The 22,609-nt window shown below is 39.4% G+C and overlaps 1 protein-coding gene across 1 annotated transcript in view; it reads left to right on the top strand.

The window, feature by feature from the left end:
• The window catches only part of LOC121712175 (N-acetyllactosaminide beta-1,3-N-acetylglucosaminyltransferase 4-like), a 51,741-nt gene extending 49,478 nt beyond the window's left edge, over positions 1–2,263 (top strand). Inside the window, exon 2 of the mRNA XM_042096271.1 lies at positions 924–2,263. Within this exon, the coding sequence (XP_041952205.1) occupies positions 931–2,025 (1,095 nt within the window). The 5' untranslated portion in view covers positions 924–930 and the 3' untranslated portion in view covers positions 2,026–2,263. The remainder of the gene's footprint in view (positions 1–923) is intronic.
• Positions 2,264–22,609: the final 20,346 nt, after the last annotated feature.

Here is a 22,609-nt window from a genome sequence, read left to right on the forward strand (position 1 = left end):
ACAAAGCGTTGTTGTAATAGGTTTGTATCACATTCATAAACAAATAATGAAATAACAAGTATTTTTTTAAATTTTAAATTGATTCTCAATTGAATCAAATGAACGAATCATACACAGACTATATGCGTACCTCAATCTTAGAAATATTTAAACCTTTTAGTACTCCATCATTTGCTTGACAAATTAAATGAACACGCCAACATTTTGGGAAATTAGCTAATTCAGAGTCTACCCCAGAGTTGATGCATATCCTTCTCGTCTCTGGGCATGCAGCAACTCAGTATGACGCACTCACTGAGATACTCATTGAGCTCATTGAAATGGGCAGAACCAATTAGCCTTCAGCTCCCAAACGTGATAAAAGAACTCCAACATTTTCCACATTTACATGTTTTGACTTGTATACAGTACTTACAATATAGGCTACAAATACCAATGTAAAATGAGACCATGATTTTCTATGTTCTCATTCAGGCAAAGAACTACTACTTGGGTGGAGTGATTTGCACGTAGCACCTGAAAAGATCCGGTGTTACTTCAGCAAATCCCAACTAGCAGTGCTTTGCCTGAATTAGAATGTAGTTCTAAGTTGTACATGCTTAGAAAAGTCATGTGTCTCATTTTAGATTGAAATTTGTACACATTGTAATGATTCTAGTCTCAACATGTAAATAGGACAATGTTGGAGTTATTTTGACACTTTTGAGAGATAGCTAGTTGGATCTGGCCACCTCTGCTAAGCTAGGTTGATGGTGGGAGCAATGATGTATGACTGGGGGCACGGTGATGTGCAGCTGGATGTGCATTGTTTCACAGTAGTGCTTAACATGTCCATGTGATGTCATGGTAATGGCCACTTAGAAATAATTGTTTTGTTGTCATTGCCTCTATCATTTGACCTGATCATCTGCTTTGCCTCTCAGCATAAAGATGAAGATGACAAGAGTTCAGTCCTGCTGGAGTAGGGCCTTGGTCTGTGTTGTGGCCTTCCTCTTCAGCTGTGTGATATTCAAGAGGTACCACTACCTGGTCGTCCCACTGGACTCCAAATCATCACCTTTCCACCAGACACACACACATCCTCTGTTGTCCAACATATTTAACAGTGGCACTCCCTCACCACCAGTGCCCCCCCCATGCTCTGGCAATGACAGCACAGAGGTCATTCCATCACACCTGCCCCAGTCATACCAGGAATTCTTACGCTACAGACATTGCCGGACATTCCCAATCCTATTGACCCCTTCACCTTGTGAGGATGACCTCTATCTACTGTTGGCCGTGAAGTCCACAGCTATGCATGTCGACCGCCGTGCTGCAGTGCGGAACACCTGGGGTAACGCAGGTAAGATCCAGGGTCGACGAGTTAAGCTGGTCTTCCTGATGGGCCGCTCATATGACCTGGTGCAGGGTCACGACCTTCAGCCACTGCTGCAGAGGGAGAGCAATCGCTATGGGGACATCTTGCAGTGGGACTTTGTGGACAAATTCTTGAACCTGACCAGGAAGGAGGTAGGATTCCTCAGTTGGTTCTCGCGTATGTGCAACAGCACGCAATTTGTGTTAAAGGGCGACGATGACGTGTTTGTGAACACAGAGAATCTGGTTGAGTTCCTGACAGACCACAAACCTGTGAATCACCTGTTTGTAGGATACATCCATGACCCTGAGTTGCCCATCAGAGACAGAAACTCAAAGTATTTTGTCCCTGTTGAGATGTACCCAGCCGGTAAGCTCTATCCACCCTTTCCGAGTGGCGGTGGATATCTGATGTCACAGCAGACTATGTTGAGACTGGATGTGGCGGCCCAGAAGGTGAAGCTGTTCCCACTCGATGATGTCTTTTTGGGATTGTGCTTGCAGAAAATGGGTGTGAGCCTCACACACCATAGAGGTTTTCTGACATTTGGCATCAGAAATGACCTAAAGCATCCCTGTGTATATCGTGAAATCATGCTGGTGCACCAGATGAACCCAGTAGAGATGCAGCTCATGTGGTTGTTGATGCACCATGTCAGTTGTTGACAGTCCACCATGTGGAAGTTGAGGGGAAACACTTTGAGCCTGTGGAATGACAAAAAAACTAAACTAAAACTATAAAGTCTCAAAAATGTCTTTAAACAGCCTAAGGGGGACAAAGTCTGATGGATAGGCAGGGAATTTAATTTGGCCAATGATATCCTTTAGAAGAGAAAGTGTGACACATATAAATTAGCTAAAGACAGAAAGTTAGACTAGCCAGCCAAGATGCAAAGATTGAAGAAATTAGTTCTTCTATCCACTGAATTCATTGTATATAGGAGGAACAGGATGAGATTCTGAGAATGCAGTGAGAGAAGGAAAGGTAACCTACGTATTGGCTGCAATTTGCAAAATATAGCTGTAGCGAACCGGCACAAAAGTAGCCTCCCGTAATACTCCCATTTTATTCAAAGGTAGAACGCTACTGACAACTCCAGGCTTCCACGCATGCTTGTTTGTTTACACCGAATACAAGCTGAAGTGCAAAACGAAAGTAGGCCTAACGTTTGCCTACTGCCCCCATCAATGCAGATATTTCAAATAAAAACTAAAAGTATAAAACATATATCCTTGATTAGCCTATGTTGGGTTTTGTGGAAGAGAAAATGGACTGTTTTAGTAGTAGTATTAGGCAGTATGCAGTCAGATAGGTCACCATGGGCATATTTGGATTAGCTACAGATGGATTCACAAATAAATAAATTAGCCTACATTTGGCAGGATACTTATATTATATACAGGCTAAATGCAAATATGGCAATGTATTATATTATTTTACATTAACAAAATGTAGGAAAATAGAACAGACTGAAAATAAAGTAGGCACTGATCTTTAAAATCCTGTTTCCTGTAGCCTAAATGTTGTCAGTCATTCTTAATATTCACAATTGGTGCACTGGCATGTTTAACTGTTAGCTGCAGTATAATGTTAGATTATGTGTAAGTTAAGTACAGAACTGACTGTGCGCCCAAATTTTTGTCTGTGCTCCTAAATTTTTTAACTTGGGCGCACAAGTGCTCCTGGAATTTTTTTTTAGTGTAGAGCCCTGTATATTCAAGATCTTTTTGGAAGTGGACTAAAGAAGTGAGAGAATTATTTACAGTCAAGGGGTGTGCTTAAATGAGTCGCAGTAGCATGTTTTAAAGCACTTGAGGATTGGGTAGCAGACAGTGGAAGGATTAAAGGAAAACTCCAGCGATTTTTCACACAGATCTCCATTTCTCCAGGTCACCAAGTAGTAAAAAAACAACAACAACTAGAGCAGCCAGGCAGCTACAGTGCTACACCATGGGGGCATCTTTAAACCATGCCCCCAGAGTGTAGCACTGTAGCTGTTTCCATTTTTCTTTGTACAGACAGTACTCAGTAACCTTGAGAAACCGAGATCTATGTGAGAAATCGCCAGAGTTCTCCTGTGTGTGACAATAATGGGAATCTCACTCACTTACTGTTATGACCTTGCCAGGTCTTTCTGGGCCCTGCCCATCTTGTGTGCCCATGTGTCTCTTTCCCTCTCAGTTGCAGCAGGTGAATAGCCAAGGTGTACTCAGGTGTAAGAGTTCTGCTTTCCCCATTCTGGCTGTTCTCTCCTCCTTTCCCGATATTTGATTTCTGTTTTGCTTTACGTCCCCAAGACACTGACTGGCATTAAGGGTCATTTACACCAAGAACGATAACGGTAACTATAACCATAGCGATAAAAATGTCCACACTGAACAACAATAAACAAAGTCTCTCCTTGTGTTAATGAATGTGACAGCTAAAATTTGATGGGTTCTGATTGGCGATTAGCTTTTTATCGTTCTCAATATCGCTCTGAAAGTGATCCCCAACGATATCGTTCTTCATGTCGTTATAGTTTATGTGTGAACGTTGTCATTCATATTCACAAGAATGATATTTGTTTTTAGTTATCGTTGGTGTGAATGATCCTTTACACTTTTGTTTTATCTGACTTTCTTAAAGGAACCATATGTAAGAAATGTATTTCAATTAATCATAAAATGGCCCTGATATGTCACTAGACATTAAGAAATCATGTTAATTTCAAATACTTATATCACTGACAACAGTACTCCGGCCAGGTTATTGTCATTTAAAAAGTGAAGTTGCAGCCCTCAACTGATGTTGTGTTTTGTCATATCATGTGCTTTGGCCTGACATGACGTGTTTTGGCCTTTTGGCCTGGCGCCACCCTCCACCTATCTACTAATCACAAAGTCAGTAGTGTTTCGGCATCCGGGTTGGCAACCTCAAGTCAGGGGGGAAGGGGAGGGCATACATCGCTCTACAGTAATTTGAAAGTGATTGCAGTACCAGTTTTGGCCACAATCTTACATATGGTTCCTTTAACATTTTTATTCTTTAATAAATGTACTTATGATTTAAATTCTGCGTGTGGCCTCCCTTTCATGTTTCCACGCTAGAGTCGCATGTATTAAAGGTGCCCTGCCATACTTATTTCATTACTTTGTGGTAATGTCTGAAGTTCTGCCATGGATTCTGTAACATTTTTTGTGAAAAAACATGCCTTGGTTACCTTGTTTAAAGCCATTCTAGCTGTATAGAAAGCCTGCAGGAAGACTCAGCTCCATTTGCGCCACTTCTCATTAATATTCAACGAGCTAAGTTGCTTGACTGTAATTGGCAAACAGATAGTCGGTTTTGTCCATAACATGACAGCTATCAACTAATTTGGCATGAACTTAGCTTGGCTAGCGAGTGCATTGTCCAAATGGGCATAAAACCTGCTAGGCTATAAGTGCATTAAACCTAATAACACTTCCTTGAGTTTATGATCTCGTTTTACTTACGGACTTGGCACTGGTCAAAGACTGTCGCAATGGTAGCTGTTATCAACTAATTTTAGCTTCATTGCATGAACTTAGCTTGGCTTGCGCTAGCCTTGTCCAAATAGGCATAAAACCTGCTAGGCTAGCAAGTGTATTAAACCTGTATAACATAGTGTAGTGAGAAATTCCAGAGTCTATGTATTTTAATCATGCCAAACCCTTTGTCGACCAAACTGCTCTTGTGACCTTTGTCAATCAAATGCTCACGTGACCCATTGTTACTAGACGATCATGAGAACCGCATGAGGACACATGACGACAATTAATCATTTGATGACAAGTCCTTTCCTCTTGACACAATCGAAGAGGGTGGGCTACGCTTTAAATGCAGAGGGAAGACGCAGCTCTAGAGGTTCAGTTGGCCACCGCCATAAGCGATGAGCTATGCTGGCCTCCGAGCTCGTAGTTCTAACACCATTGTTAACCAATAAACGTTTCACCATGTTTTCAGTTTTCACACCTGCCTCTGTCTGTTTGCACTCAATTTTTCTTACAACATTAGCACTTACTTGAGTTGACAATAACGTTTTACTTACGACTGGGCACTGGTCGTAGACTGCCGTGATGGTAGCCTATACTGCTCCAGGCTTCAGCAGCAACGTTTTTGCAAAGCCTGTGGTATTGTTCCAAAAAATAAACTGAAGCCATTTGATCCTCAACTTAATTTTACCCACTGAGTTCTTGGGCAAAATGCATTGTTGAAGTTCTATTTGTGCATAGCGCACAAGCCTGTTGACATTCAGCCATCCTAACATACAGAGCTAGACGAATTCTGTGGGCATGGTCTCAATTGGGCGAGCTCATGAATAGTAATGAGCTCAATCAATTCCACGTCAAACTGAAGAGCTATTGCAATTGGTCTGATGTCTCCGCCTATTTCTTTTCAGTGGCTAGAGCTGACAGAGGAGGTAGCTGTTCATTTTCACATTCACAACATAGCACAAACACATATGGATCTAATGTATTTAAAAAAATACAAGTAAAAATGATTGTGTGGCAGGGCATCTTTAAGGGCCGTTCACACCAAGAACGCTAACTATAACAATAACAGCAAAATAATTATCATTCTAGCTAATATGAATGACGATGTCCACAGATAAACTATAACTATAACAACATGAAGAACAATATCGTTAGGGATCACTTTCAGAGCGATTTGAGAATGATAAAAAGCTGACAGCCAATCAGAATCCATCAAATTTTAGCCATCACATTCATCAACACGAGGAGAGACTTTCCCTATCGTTGGTCAGTGTGGAAGCTTTTATCGCCATAGTTATCTTTATTGTTCCTGGTGTGAACAGCCCTTAACACTTGCACACAACAGCAACTGATATCTTGTTACACGCACATAATATCAGATGATATTAGGGGTGTGAATCTCTCATGTAAAAGACGATACGATTCGCATCTAGATACATGGGCACGATTCAATACAAGAAAAGATACATGTTTATAAAAAACGATTCAGTACGATTCGATGCGATGTGATTTTTTATCATTTGCTCATGGTGCACATTAATTTTATATTATCAATTATCATGGTCATGGTTGTCAATTAGGCAAAAAATGTGTGAATATGATTATCTAAACTGAGGTTTGTTTCATATACTGTATTGAAATGAAAAAATAATAGTCTACATTTCAGTCAAACACAGCAGCCAAATACAACATAAAAATACATTTTTATAGACTACAGATTTTATAGAGTTGTATCTGATTGTTTTCATGGAGCTGTAGCCCTGCTGAGGGGAAGACAATACCGAAATAAAAGTGCTTAAGAAACTCTTGGCCTTTTCTCATGTAGCCTACCCTACAAGAATAAAATAGGCCTACAAATCAATGAACTCTGGGTTTATTTTGTTCCAAAAGTAGACCTAATGCAGAAACCTATAATGCCACAAGTCTGAGTGAGTATGAACAAAATCATTGGCTAATAATTTGTGCATCGTTTTAGCAGCAAGGGCCAAATTATTATTTAAAATTAAGGAAATCCCTTCATCAAAGGTAAGGCTACTCTACAGACTATCGTTGCTGTTTAGGAATGCTATAAGTCTTTAATTTCGCGCTGGATTTCGAAAAACAAAAGCCGACCGAGTTGTCACATGCTTAAGTTGCTACATGCTTAAGTTGCAGTAGATGTATGGGTAATGAGGTCATTTGACAACTTTGGGCAGTGAATGTAACCAAAAACGAACTGCAGTACCCACAATTCCGTACCACGTATAGTTTTAAAACCGGAAGTGGGATGAACGCGCTGCTTGACAGTCTGAGCGAGCAGAAAAGGGTATGGGGCTTCACGTCATAGACATAATATACATAGACGCCGCATTGGCTGCTGGAAACGAGAAATGCGGCCGCCATCTTGGACCGGTCATACTCCTCGTTGCGTTGCAGCAGAAGACACAAGATGCCAGTACTGTGCAGCATGTTCCTGCTCAAATCGACGAACCATCGCAAACAGGGCTCGGGAGATTTACTTTTCTCAAGTAAGATTTAACATTACCGTACTAATGGTTGTATTTTGTGAATAGAATATTACCAGAGAGTTGAGAAGGAGCAAGGATCTTTGATATTACTGTATGAGAATCGTAGTCAACTAGCTAGGCTGTTTACTCGGTGTTCACCTGGCTATGAACTGAGACTTAATAAGTCATATTCCATAACACTGACTTAGATTACAACTGACACAAAAGGCTATTGTAGAAATAAATCATACTAGATTTGGCTGGCGAATTTTACACAAGTGGCACAGACTGTAGCCTATATTATTGGGCAATCGCTAGCTGCTACTTGTAGCCTAAGCGTGTTGGTAGCTTCACTATTTTCTGAATAAAGTAACTTTTCAATAGCTTAACTTCTTTATTTATCAAGTGGCTTAGCCACACAAGCTACACTTTTCTTGTCATGTGTAATTGGTACAATTTAAAGTAGCTTCCTATGTAGAGAACTAGCCTACTGCTGTGTTTGTGTTAATAATACATTTGACTGGGTGGTAGTATTGTGTAGTGTTTTATTCATAGCAGAGTAACTGATAGTTTAGCTCACTACAATGTCTAAGTAGCTTGCCCAACACTGTATTATTCACATGTCATTTACCCTAACAAGAATAAGATGCCTCTCAAATTCCTTTATTCATTTTATTCATTTATTTATTTTATATCTCCCCAGAACAACTGCCTTGCTCAAGGAGACTGTGAATGAACTGAATAGTCTCCTCACATCCCTGGAACTGAGGAAGGTGCAGCTCTTCATTGCAGTATTGGAGGGCATCTGCTACACTGTGACTGAATATTTGATTTATGAGCTCCACCTTCATCACCTGCATTCACCACTCTGTGTCCCATTTTCCCATCGTCTGGTTGACTCAGTCCTCTTTTAGGGAGTTTACCCAGTTTCACTATGTACTGCTATCTTATTTGCCCACCTGCTGTCTGAAGCACTTTTTTCTTAGCCAAAGTGTACCCAAGCAATTTTAGCAAGGTGGGAACATACAAAATTACATGCACCAGTTATCGAAATCATAGAACCAACTGCATGACAGTAACCTCTGTCTCACTGAGCCTGTGAAGACACTCCCCAATTCTTTACTGATTGCAATGAACGGGGCTGATCTTAGCAGTTTCTAAAATGTTTCTTAATTCTTATTTATTTAATCTCTTCATTGGGGCTGAAAGCTTTCTGTGAACTGTAAATAACAGATGCTGTTGATGAACCCATTGACACTGTACAAGTGACAAGTCACCTTTTTGTCTTGAATTGATGAAGTTACACTTACTATGCCAAACCAATGTCTGTTTTTTAAGGATCAGAAACAAACCTACAAACTTGCACTTTACAATATTTATGGAACTTGTCTAACAAATGCTGTTGATATTGAACCCAGTTACTCCATTTCCTTTACTTATGCCACACCAATGTCTGTTCATCAAACTTTATTTTTGATGGCACTGAACTGAAAATGTTAATGGATTTTTTCTGTCAATTTAACCCATTAAAACTTGTATCAAACCAGTTTCTGTCTATGCTGTCAAACATGGATTAGTTATGTTCCCATATATGTTTACAAGTATATGTTTACAACTTATTCTGTCAATTTACCCAAGTTTGTCACTAAACCACATAGGCCTACTTGGAATACCCCTCAGATGTCTGAATGGCACTGATCTCACTTAAATGTTTATAGAACCTTTCTGTGAATAATGCTGTTGATGGAACTTTTCTGTCAACTGTGAACTATATTTAACTCATTAAACTGGTATCAAACTAGTTTTGTCTATGCTGTCAAACATGGATTATGTTCCCAGTTTTGATATCGGACGTCAGGTCACTTTATATCATATATCAGAATATTCTATTACTGTTAAACCCACTATGAATATTAAAATACGCTAAATCATGTGTCCTGTATCATAGCTACATGTATGACCTTTGCAGCAAAAAAAACCGAGTGAGAATCTGTTCGGTATTCAGTGAGATATGATTAATTAAGTGCGCTGACAGCTCATCTCACAGGCCAAACAGATTACACTGAGTGGAGTGGATGACCGGTCCAAGATGGCGGCTCCAAATCTCGTCAGCGCTAGTAAGGAGTAGCGGTCGATGCGGCGTCTATGTATATTATGTCTATGCTTCACGTATCGATGTAGCCGTTTCTCACACGTTAAAAACGGATACCGATATGTATCGGTTAATCTTTACACCCCTAGATGAGTGGTGAAGTCCCGCCCCTTCTACTTCCGGTCCATGGGACCTATCTTTCAAAAAATTATGAACGGGAGTTAATGGAGAGATAACAATTATTTTTTGGTCCAGTTTGAATTGTGCCACAAATTTCACATATGATGTGTGTTAATTTAAAAGATAATTTTTCACGTCAAGAAAGTACTGTTGTTCGATAGACTTCAAAAGTTATGTTGGTTTTGTGCGAATCCACTCCGTGGACTACATCTCTCGTCTCGAACGATGTACGCCACCAACGTAATGAAACGATAAGAGCTGTTATGCTAGTTAACGGTTGCATCTTGCTGCCTGCTATGTCACTTAACAGTATGTAATGTACAGTCTATGGACGAATACAACTTACCTGATGTGTTTAATCCTCTGACTCATGGTATTTTCTTCGGCAAGGAAAGCCCAATTAAGACCTGTTGCTGGTATGCTTGTACAATCTAGTGTGGCTGTGAATGAGCTAACGTCACTAGCGCGACTGATGGGTTTGTAGTTGTTGGAATTACGATCTTTCACCATGTTGTAATTCAATAGTTAAGAAACAAACTGCAAATATCTTTACATTAAAAAATTGTATTTAAAATTGACAAACATCATATGGGTAATTCAAGGCACAAGTCAACCGGGACCAGAAAATAATTTATTTTTCGCCATAGACTGCCGTTCAAATTTTTTTGAAAGATAGGTCCCATAGAGGCAAACGGAAGGGGCGGGACTTCACCACTCTATACATGTTTCCTTTCTGATATTAAACACACCTTCTTTGAGAAGTTTGAACACAACACAACAAACAAACAGGTTTACAAACGTGGGTTTTTTCATGCTACTTTTATTTTTACTTCACATGCTTGTTGACTTTTAAATGATCAAGACAGCACAATAACAACAGCTGTCATTGCTGTTACAGAAATACATCTCATCAACACAGATCACTGCTACACCAGTGTGGGAAGTCAACTTTAATGCATGTACTAATGGTCAATCAAACCCTTGGGTCCTCAGTGGGAGACTCATCCTTCCAACAGCCAGTTCTTCCTCAACAAGGACACACAAACCGGACTTTGTAGTCCCGGCAGTCTTGTTTGGGCCCGTTCTGGCATACAAGCCCAGTCGTCGGAGAGTAGCTGTACAGAGAGGGGTGGGGGTATAGATATGTGCCAGTCAGATATATTTTACATTAATACTCACACTCTTGCTGACATATACAAGGGAAGTACATTGTAGTAAAATAAATAAATAACTATATTTTTTTTAATAAAAAAATCCCTTACTGGAGGAAGTCTTGGCCAGTCAAGGTCGTGGGCGTGTTTGTGTCCACAGTTCTGCTCTCAATGGCGATGGGATTGGCGCAGATCTCTCTAGGGTTCGCATTATGCAGTTTGGTGAGCAACTCCCAGTCACCTGTATCGGAGGGATCGTCACGATCGTACCACTTTGTCCAGCACACTGCACGAGAGCACAAGAAAGGAAATCTGGTTTAAATAGAACGTCAGATGTGTTGAAGCAGTTATTGTTTTAGTGTACCTATACGGACCTGGTTGGATGAACATGTTAAGATGTGCATGTGAAGGTTTTTCACATGTATCAAAGTTGAATAAAGAGTTGCCCTGTTGGGCAGAAACAATATATTCAGGGCCAGATGTACGAACGCTTTTGCATGCGTGCATAATCATTGCGAGGTATGTACTAACAGGCCGCACTGAGGTAAAAGCGCAAACTGCCTGTCGCGGAAGCTGGAAATGGCAAATTGTGTTTTTTCCGTGTCATGCTTTTGCATTCATGGGAGGGTCAAGGGGAGAGTGGGAGCCAAACTACCAGGGGCGCCACAGCGTGGCGAGCTGTAGGCTACAACATTGAAAACACATTGATTGTCAAATAATAGACGGTTTATGCGGGAGCAGCAAGTAATTCATTTTCAGTTTTCATCGGTTAAATAATAGTCATGAATGAGACGTTCAAAGCCTACAGAATGCAGAAAAGTGCACAGATTGAAAAACTTTTCTCCCACATATGATGAGGGTGCTGATCTTCAGCCTAAATCGCCAGGTTGCTAGCAGTGGAACATAGCAGAGGGGGCGGCAATGTAATAAGGTAAAATCTGAATCTCACCATGTCACCGAATCAGGATCAATTACCTCGTTTCTGCGCAATAATACCGTCCTATCACGGGTTGGTATGAGACAGCGACATGCACGCAAAATGCATTTCTAATGTCATGTTTAAATGCACACCTCACAGACGGCATCATATTCAATAGGTACCCAGTAAACAAAATAAAGTCCTGGCGACGTCCCCTAAAGGTCCCCTGGCGAACGTCACCTCCTCGACATTGTGTAGGGTTCCCTTTACGTCCCGCGGACCTCTGTTCAGGAGGTCTAAAAGACGTCCACGAGACTTTGAGAGGACGTCCTGTAATGGTCACCGCGACGTTATGCGTGCAACGTTTATTTTTCCGCGATGGTAAAAAGAGAAAAAAAAAAACATGAAGCGTGATTTAGTATGGTAGGCTATAACATCCTGTAAGTCTCAGCGTTGCTAAGACAGAAGGAGCATGAACACGCATTAACGACTTGTTCTACAACTAGCCTACAGAATCAACTTCACTCACCTCATATTTTCACGCATGTATGAAATCACGTCCTCCGAATGCATTACACTAAAGTTTGTCATTAGATAGCCTCCGCTAAGTAGCAGTTTAGCCAATAACTGTAAATAAGTTCATTCGCCATAAGTTCAATCGCCATTTTACATTAGCTATTACCAAACGGGCTCTGCTATTACATAGGCCTACGAGTGAACATGCTAACTTAACCTACTATCGCCGTTCCATATCAATGCTTATGAATGGTAATTATAACAACCATAGTAGGACGGCGGTTGAGTCTGGAGGCAGGCTTTGCAACAAAGGAATCAACTGTAAACAACCTAACTGTCCATGCTATCAATGAAAGTTGTACAACAAGCTGAATTAGTGGGCTTCTTTTTAAACGGAACCGTGTGTTTCCTTTGCGTGCTATAAAGGCATGGCTTTACAGTGGCAACCGGGGGATAAGCGGGATAACGGCCTTCTAGGTGTGTCCAGTTATACGGTAGCCAAATGGACTCGGGTGGAGGCAACTCCGCTGCGCGTCGGGGAGTTCTTTGCCCCTCGCCCGCATAACAGGACACTTCGGTGGTCGTTATCCCTTAGCCTACATAACGTTCCGTCTTTCTAACGACATGCTAAATTATGCAGCAACATTAAAATAAAGAAAGGAACATAAACTGGAAATGCAAGTATCACACATTTAATTGCGAGAAGAGAGGACAAATATTAAAACATTAAGTTACAGACTGCATGGTAGCTGTACTAGAAGCGAACCGTTTCGTTGTCCTTACAATGAGTGTTTGTGCACGTTTAAGTCCTTTGGCACGCTTAGGACTCACATGTCCCGGTTTCATTTGCCAGGTCCATCACAGCAATCTGCCCTTCACGTTGTCGCTTAGAAGAAAGGAGGTTGTGATGGACAAGCCTCCTGTGAGCCAGATGATACAGCATTGGCCAGCACTCTTTGTTGAAAATCAGGTAAGGTTTGATTGTCTCTGTTAATGTCTGTAAAAGTCTAATATAATGCAGCCATGTGAAGTTAACATAATATTACTGTAGCCTTTGATGTCACCCACCCACACACACCCACCCTCACATACACACAGGTATGCCCTCGGCCCCCCCTCACACACAGGTAGGCTACATCCCCCTCCATCATTTCATCACCCCAATTCCTTTTATGAGTACATGACAATAAACAAAAAACAGAGTAGATGGGACAGCCCTGTAATATGAAGTGTCAAGCGAACTACATAAATGATTGTTCACAGTGTCTTGATAAACATGATTTATATCTGTCTCTGTTTCAGGTCTCCCAGGAATTCAGCAGAGTGGTAGGGGAAAACCTGAAACAGGAATTCTCTGAGTCTCTGGATCGTCTTTGCCCTAAACTTGTTGAAATCATCAGGTCAAAGAGAGGTCTAAAGGGACAACTTCTGGATGGTCTGTTGCGCCAAACAAAGGTTTGTAAGCTGAAGTGATACTACTGATTTTGGTGTATGGATGTCTTGAATGATAGCTGCCTGCAATGTCACGGTCTCTAATGTTACTGTTTTAATGTCTCTAATGTCTCTGCTTTCACTGCAAACCAGACATCGGACACTGCTGACATCAGATGCCTTGTCCTGAGAGGGCTTCCAATACTCTTTGATGACAACTCAGCTGATTTCTTCAAGACTTGCTTTGTAAGTAGTATCACTGAAGTATAATTCTTCAGTTGTTAGATATATAACTAAGGCCAATAATGCCATGAAGAGTGAGTTAATTTGCTGTAAGACATTTGTGGTTCATCCTAATGGGACACGAAATTACAATTTATATTATAATATAAAATGTGAAATCAGCATGCCATTCCTTATGTAAACCAGGTTTAATTTCACTTTATAATCTCAAGTCAGTACTCAAATATGTTACTGTGTGCTCTGATTTTCCTTACTACCTACAAGCCCAACATGACCACAAGGGTGGCTGGTCACAATTTTCAATCTGGACCTTTTTGTATTTCCAGTCTGAATATGTATTTGGTAAGGTCAATGTACAATGCCCAATTATGATGTAATTTGTACTTGATTAGGTTTTAAAAGTAATAATAATGTGCTGTATTTCTAATTAAATATATATATGTGTGTGTGTGTTATGTTTAGGTCACTAATGACGAGGGCGTATACAGACACATTGGAACAGGAATCCTCTGCTTCAATGAGGAAGATATTGCACCGCATCCTCTGACTCCATCTTCTTGGAGGGGACTCCAATTGTGTGTGAGAGTGAGAGTGAGTGTGGGAGACGGGGATAGAGCAATTGTATTGTGTACCTAGCTGTTTGCAGGCTGGTATTGTGGGGATGCTAAAAAGGAAAGTATTAACAGTGACAAATCAGCTGTAAAGTGTGAATGTGAGTGAGTGTGTCTGAGTGAATGTGAGTGAGATGGGGAGAGAGCAATTGTATTGTGTACCCAGGTGTTTGCAGGGTGGTATATTGTGGTGGATGTTAATGTTTATAATAATACCTCAGTGTTTGTGTGTATGCACCTCTTCAGTGTTTGAGAGTGGTACTTTTTGACTGCCTTGTCAATGCCCATGGTCATTTTTTGCATAAAGGTGCATTTTGATTAGCTGTAATATAATTCCTTTGTGGATGTGTGTGGGGTCTGGCCCATTTAGCCTTTTGCCACTTTGGGAAAGGTCTAGATCAGCTGACACTTTATATATATATATATATATATATATATATATATATATATATATATATATATATATATATATATATATATATATATATATATATATATATACACACACTGTGTTCTTGAAATTGTATTGATGGTGTATTCTACATCTGTGGGTGTATGTAGAGTTTCTATAGAGCTTGTATTTCTATTCTCTGTGATTTTGATATTGATCAGATGTATTTTGAACTCTGAAAAAGATTGTTGAGTTGAGTAACAATTGAATAAACACTCAAGTGTTATGAATAAAAACTGTTTCTTTTACTTTCATAGCTTAAGCAGTGAGCCTAAAACACATTTAACTATAAGAAATGTCTAATGAACTTTTAATTAAATTAAAAAGACATTTTATGCTCACTTAACTAAAAGTTCAAGTTAAAATAGTAAGTATTTATAAGTTACATAAACATACATTGAAGGTATTCTTTCATCGCAAGTTTACGTTGTTGTAACATGCAAAACTAGTTTATTGTACTAAAATTCATCATGCATTACTATTTGGCACATGTCGTACACTTGACGTAAATTTGTTTGTTTATTGAACAATACATAACATAAAATATTTAGGGCAACGTGTTACCTCGAAAATGTTATGTTTATTGAACGAATTAGGGTTTACAGTGTACATGGAACATAACTAGAATACATTGACGTTGTTTTCTTGGACCTGTGATCAAACAGGGACAGCCTATAAATGTAAGCCTATCTTCCTGGAACATTGCAGATGAAGAAATGTATAGTTTTCTCTGAATGCTCTTTGTAGCCAACTTTAAGATGAAATAAATAGATTCCAGATGTTTCTATTCTATATCATTGTTTTATTAATAAACAGTAAGGCTCTGGTGAGGCAGAGAGCTTGCTCCTCGTCAGAAATCTCATCGGATATGTGCACTCTTTGTAGGGCTGAAACGATTCATCGAGTTACTCGAATAACTCGATTACAAAAATTACTCGAGGCAAAAACCTTGCCTCGAAGCCTCGTTAAATTCCTATGACGCGCACTATACACGCAGGGATTTGATTGCACCACACGGACCGTTCACACTACTAGCGCGTGAATCGTGACACATTCTGAATTTAGCTGGCGCGATGGCGGAGTCAAGATGTCCATAAATGGCAGAGAATGTCTAAAGTTTTCAAGTAAAGTTTTGGGATCTTTACATACTCAAAAAGGAAAAGAACAAAGGCATCTGAACCGAAAACATCCACTCCATGCTGTTTCACCAAGCGTCAATAAAGTAGCCTATCTGCGTAGCCTATAGCCTACAATGATTGTTGGCTGATTTTAATCACATACTGTAGGCTATTTGTAGCGATGTCGTGATATACCGGTAATGTTTAGCTTTGATGTTTTTAAGTAGTAAGCTTAAGAATCCCTTCTTATACACGCATGCACCCTCATCTTCCCTCACGCACCGCGTGCACACACACACACACACAGGTTGCTAGGTTACCATAGCAAATAGGCTCACCCCAGAAATTATTTTTAGTAGCCTAATGGTAAAATTATTTGCTAGTAGCCTAATAGTAGGCTATTTTTTAGTAGCCTAATGGTAAAATTATTTGTTAGCCTAATGGCAAATGCTGCAGGTGTAGAAATCTACATAAAACAGATATTTACTTTGATGTCAGGTCTAGATTACAGCATGAAACTTGTTGTGCATATTAATACATTACATTGCTTTCACTCTTCTCCCTCCCAGAACTTCACAACATAGTATGGACAGCTTTGTTCGCCCAGCTAAGTCATGCACAAGAGGCTGCAATTTTACAGAGCGCATTTTGAACATTATTTAATTGTTGGCATTGGCACTTATAAACACTAAATAGGTAAATTGCAATAAATGGGCTTAGTTTTGGAGCCAAATGTTGGAGTTAGAATAAATACCTCTGTGCCAATTGCTTGATCATTTTACAGCCATGTCATTTTCGTTATGCATTATTTGTTTTGGTTGTTTAAAAATGCAAAAAAAAAAATATCCGATTAATCGATTAAGATTCTTAACGGGAGCATTTACTGCCTGAAATATCAGATTTTGTTTACCACGCTCGGAGTTATAGTGCTGGCCTGATGGGTCGCCTACTTACGCCGTTTCAATGGCACATGAACAGTTAGACCGAGAATTCTCGTCATGAAATTAAAATGCCACTGGAGCTCCAAGCGGTTGTGTACATGCAGCCTTACAACACTGTTTACAGCTCTTCGAGTTACGGTAAAATGTCATTTGGTACATAGCTAATTTAGATACACCTATGGTGTGGGTGGTTGCGTTTCTTTAGAAGTCCGCCGTCTTTGTTTGTATAGAAATGGATATTAAGTGCCACATACACGCAAGACGGCGGAAATACAGGATCGACGGTAATAGGGGGAGTTTTTTCTATAGTTTTTTTAATTGAGACAAGGCATTGCCCTTTTCAGCAAACCATTTGTGGTGGGGTGTACGAAGAAAATTATTGTATTATTTTTGAATACATATGCTTACATTACATTATATTATATATTGTATTACAATGCTCTTGTAAACACTCACGCATAAAACATGTTGCCTGCATCAGCCAGGCTGATGCCAGCCACACTTGCCACCTCGATGGCGGTGGGGTTGGGGCACATGGTCTTGGGGTACTCCGTCTTCAGGTCACTGACAGTCTCCCAGTCTCCAGTTCCAGTTGGGTCATCACGGTCCATCCAGTCTGTCCAGCACTCTAATGGAGACCAAAGCGTCTGTCAAATCCCATAATCATAACACACCATAACAAATAACACACAATGACAAAAATGCACATCTCTTGTATATGTTTTATGCACTGTGTAGTGTGCAGACACTCAGAGAGTACAGAGAGTGGAACTTTACACAAACACACACACACACTGCATGTTTTATCACTTACTGATGTGTTCAATGTCTGTGAAGATGAAAGAAAAGAAATTAATGTTAACACAAATATAAACAACACTAACGGTGGAATGATTTGTAGGTTGAGAAAACATTTTTGGTGTTCCCCATGGTTCCATTTGAAGTACTTTATGTAATTGAATAACCCATTATATATGTGAAAAGGCATTCATTAATTGACTACATATCCAAAAGTAAAATGAAACAGTCATTTTCTTTTTACTACTTTCAGCAGGACCACATTGCAGACCAACTTTCTTTTAGGCATAGATCATACCATGGTGGTATACGATACATATATGAAGGCTTGATCAGTTCCGGCAGAGGTTTTATTTGTGCCAAAGAAACAGCAACCAACGCACACACTACCTGGAACCAAACAAAATCATCACCTGAGTTTAAAACAACATTCAGTGTGGGATATAAACAGTTTTCAAAAACCAAGCAGTACCATCTTCACCAATACCATAGTAAAAAGCTTATTTGGCCTGCTATGGTCGCAATGATTTGTTTTGGGATGCTATGCTGTATTTGAATTGGTTGAAATACAAAATACAATACAAATACAATACAAATTGAAATACAAACACATCACAATATTGTCTATGTGACGTGTAACAAAAACTCTACTCTTACTTGATTAATGTAATAATGAAAATAACTTGCCGGACTTAAAATACATTTCTACTGGTGTAATGCAAGACTATTGGAAAAAGAGGGGATGGATTTCATACCAGCAGGATCATGGTGAAAGGCAGGTGAAATCTCAGATACTCTGTGGGGGAGATAAAAGTAATCTATAAGAATGGTCTTTCTAATATATGGAAAGAACTGGGCTTTGCACGATTATTTAGGCCTACATGATCATTTGAGATGCCGGTATATGAAACACAAGTAACAGAAGTAAAATTACACTACATTACTGTTCTTGTTACATTGTAAATATATCAGTCTATGAGTAATATTCTGGTACACTCTAGAGTCTTAAGGCTTTTACACTACCCTTACTTGAGCTTAACAAATGAGCAATGACAAAATAACAGATTTTCTTTTATTGTGCTCTTAGTGTACAATAAGGGACTCCCAAGTGTAATAATGTTTTTAACACTCATCAGTGTTAAAAGATCCATGTTTATTCATTTAGCTAGTTATCATCTTTAATATCAATTATTTATTTACTTAATATCAATTATATATCTAACCCTTGTCTACACCACTGCACTGCAAATTAGGTTGTATTATTTGTGCACTGACATTAAAGACATTCTATTCTGTTCTATTATATTATATGTATGCTATTCTATTAATTTTCTTTTATATAAGAAAGAAAATTGCTTACCTGTAAGTCAGAATAAGGACACTGTGTGGACATGTACTGCCCAAGACACCCTGTATTTGTGAAATGGAGTGGACTGCCATTCTTTTTTATATGCTGCAGACACACACACACACACACATACAAAATACACGCACACGTAACACACATAACACGCACACTCATACGCACCCCAGGCGATAGGCAGGATATTTTAAAATACTCAGGTGAAAGGAATCCACATGTGACCCAGTCAGAGATTACATGAACATACTGTAAGACAAACACAGTCACAGAGTCACAAACATACCAGCACACTGAAAGCTGCCCTTGACTGCATGCATACAGTATGCTATAGGGAAATGTGAGACATGGGAAGGACACTCTAACCCTCTGTAAGACCCTGCGATTCTGAATAGACTGGGATATTATAACTCAATATTGTTTTGTTTCACTAGACATTTGAGTATCATTCACAAAAGGACTGTGTACCTGTAAGACTATGCCAATACAGTCAAAACACCCGTGTTGCATGGAGTTGCTTGTACTGGACGTGACTTTATTCTCCTCACAAAGGGCTGTGTCGCGTTTCTACACTTCGTCTTGGGAGAACTCTGCACATGTTGCGTACTGATTGTAGTCCAACAAAGGAGGACAGTTCGCGTAAAAGGACATGCAAAGATCCTCCCTGTAGAGCTGTGTGTTTGTGTGGTGGTAGGGGATTCTGTTGTGTAATTACAGTAATGTTGCAGAGGCCTGTGGGAATTTTGGTCAACTCTGGTATATGGGATATCTCAGGGCAGCTTTGTTTATAAAAACCCTTTGTCACACTACCCTCCCATTAGGGAAGTTGGACCAGTTTAGACATTTTAGCTGCTAAATTACTTGGAGTTATTTAAACCCCAGATTCCCCAGGCCAGGACACCCCCAGGCGAGCTGGATCTATGCAAATCTTATACAGTATGTCTTGTCCCTGCTATGTAAGCCCCACCCATCCTCTGTAAAGCAAGGGACAAAAAGTTGACGCTGGAAAGTACTCACATTGTAAAGAAAAGATTGTCATCTGACAGGCACATCAGGAAAAAAAAACATGTTAAAATACATTTGTTTTTTATTGGAAACTTGGACTATTTGTATAGCTGTCTTTTCATTTATATGAACTATATTCAAAGTCTTTCAATGCCAATTGCCAGAGTTTTATTTTTTTAATTGGCTGATTTTTTTTCATCAATGGCAGTGGATTTTTTCCCAAAGTCGGTGCGATTGTTTTTTTGTTTAAAACATTTTAAAATTACCTAATATCAACTGAATCAGAGGAAACAACACGTTTGATATATTATCAAAACACCCATGCTCTGTCCCATAGGAAATAAAATGTCTAAATAAGATCTTCTGGGAAATTGAATTTGGGTCTCCTGCGTGAGAGTCAGGAACCTTAGGCTACAAGTGACTGGAAGACTCAAGTGCAGAGACAAATTCAGTTGAGTTAGTTCTGATCAAAAGTTCTTTACTTTAAGGCTATGCAGAGGTATCCAAAAACAAGTAAGAGTAATCCAGGCACAAAGAAAAAAAAATCTAGGCAGTCAATCAATCACTCAAATCCAACAGAGAAGTATCTGGTAGGTGGTAGGTGGCCACAGCTCAGAAGTCAGATCGCTTTAACTACCATTCAACTTACAAGGTGGCGTCATCGAGTATCAATTCAAGACTGAGCAAAACACTTCTTCTTCTTCTGTTTCTTGGCAGATTACTTTTTTTTTTTTTTTTGAAGTATACCGCCACCAACTGTACAGGAGTGTGTAATACCATGAACGTCATAAAGTCTAGGCTTATGTTAATTCAAAGTAAACAAAACAAAACCAAAATAAAACAAAACAAAAAACAAAACAAAACAAAACAAAACCAAAAACTCTTCTCATTATACCAGTATTATTAAGATAAATAAATAAGGCTTTAAGTCTCTCACTTGTCATGCCCTTTTCCTCAAGTATGTCATGAATTGAGTTCTCCCCTTCCATGTCCTGCCAGATCACTCTATTATCATTATACTTCTCACAAGTAAACAGTACATGCTCCACATCTTCATCGTCTTGGCACTCCATACATAAACCATTTCCCTTTCCTATTATCTGTAAAGTAGAATTCAAACCTGTATGTCCTGAACTAAGTCTGGTATAGACCACTTCTTCCCTTCTGTTTAAACTCAGTGATGTAACCCTTTTCCCTGTCACATTCTTCTGAATTTTATGGTAGTGTCCAGCCTTAAATTCTGTCTCCCATTCTCCTTGCCATTTTTGTATAATTTCAGATTTAATTATGGATTTTGCTTCACCCTTTCCCATTGGAACATTAATTCCTATATATTTGTTTTCCAACATATTTTTTGCAATCTTATCCGCCTCTTCATTTCCTTTGATGCCTTTATGAGCTGGAACCCAACAAAATTGAACACTTATTCCAAGACTTCTGAGCTGCAATAGTAAATGTTTTATTTCAATAATCAAGTCATCCCTTGATGAGTGACCTGTATCTAGGCTATGTAAAGCTGCCATGGAATCTGTACAGATTACACTTCTCAATGGCTTAACCTCTTTGATCCACCTAAGGGCTGCTATTAACCCAGTCATTTCAACAGAATATACAGTTTCAATTCAATTCTGGAATTTTGCACAAATAGCACAAATTTGCACAAATAGCATTGTTCATACACTTCTAGTGCATCCTATTCAACTACTAGTCTCTCGTCCAATACATCACTTCAATAAGAGCAACCGGAAGAAAATGGAAACAGGGTGTCAGTTTTATTTTGTTAGTTTTATTCTCTGCATCACAGCAGCAACATTGAAGAGACAACAACAACAACAACAGCTGTCAGTGCTTTTACAAAAAAAACTAACCTCATCAACACGTATCATTGCTTCACCATTTTTTACATGTTGTAACATGCAGTCATGCCCTTATGGGTCTCTAATGGATACAGAATCGTCCTTCTCAAGAGCCAGTTTTCCACAAGGACACCTAATGGCCACCTTACACCAAACAACTTTGACAAGATTTGGGAAAGATTCTTAAAAGATTGTAGTCTTTTAACTAATGCCCCCCATTCAAGCTTTACTCAAAAGACTCCAGTCTTTGAAGAATCTTTCCCCAATCTTGTCAAAGTTGTTTGGTGTAAGGAGGCCATAAAACGGACTTTGTAATCCTTCACCTGAACGGGTTAGTGTTTTATCTCATCCTTAAATATATAAGTTAAATAGTAATCTGCAATTGGCCAGAATGAAGGTGAAGCCAAGTAAGTCTAGGAGTCTCTCAATTGTTAAAGGGAAGGTAATAGATAAGAAGTTTGCTATAAATAAGGAGGTGATTCCCACAGTTCTGGAGAAACCAGTGAAGAGTCTGGGAAGGCGGTATGATGCAAGCCTTAGTGATAAATCACAGGTTGAAGACTTGAGACAGGTCACTAGGCAAGGTATTGCAAA

This window comes from Alosa sapidissima, chromosome 6, assembly GCF_018492685.1.
Source record: "Alosa sapidissima isolate fAloSap1 chromosome 6, fAloSap1.pri, whole genome shotgun sequence".
Lineage (NCBI taxonomy): Eukaryota > Metazoa > Chordata > Actinopteri > Clupeiformes > Clupeidae > Alosa > Alosa sapidissima.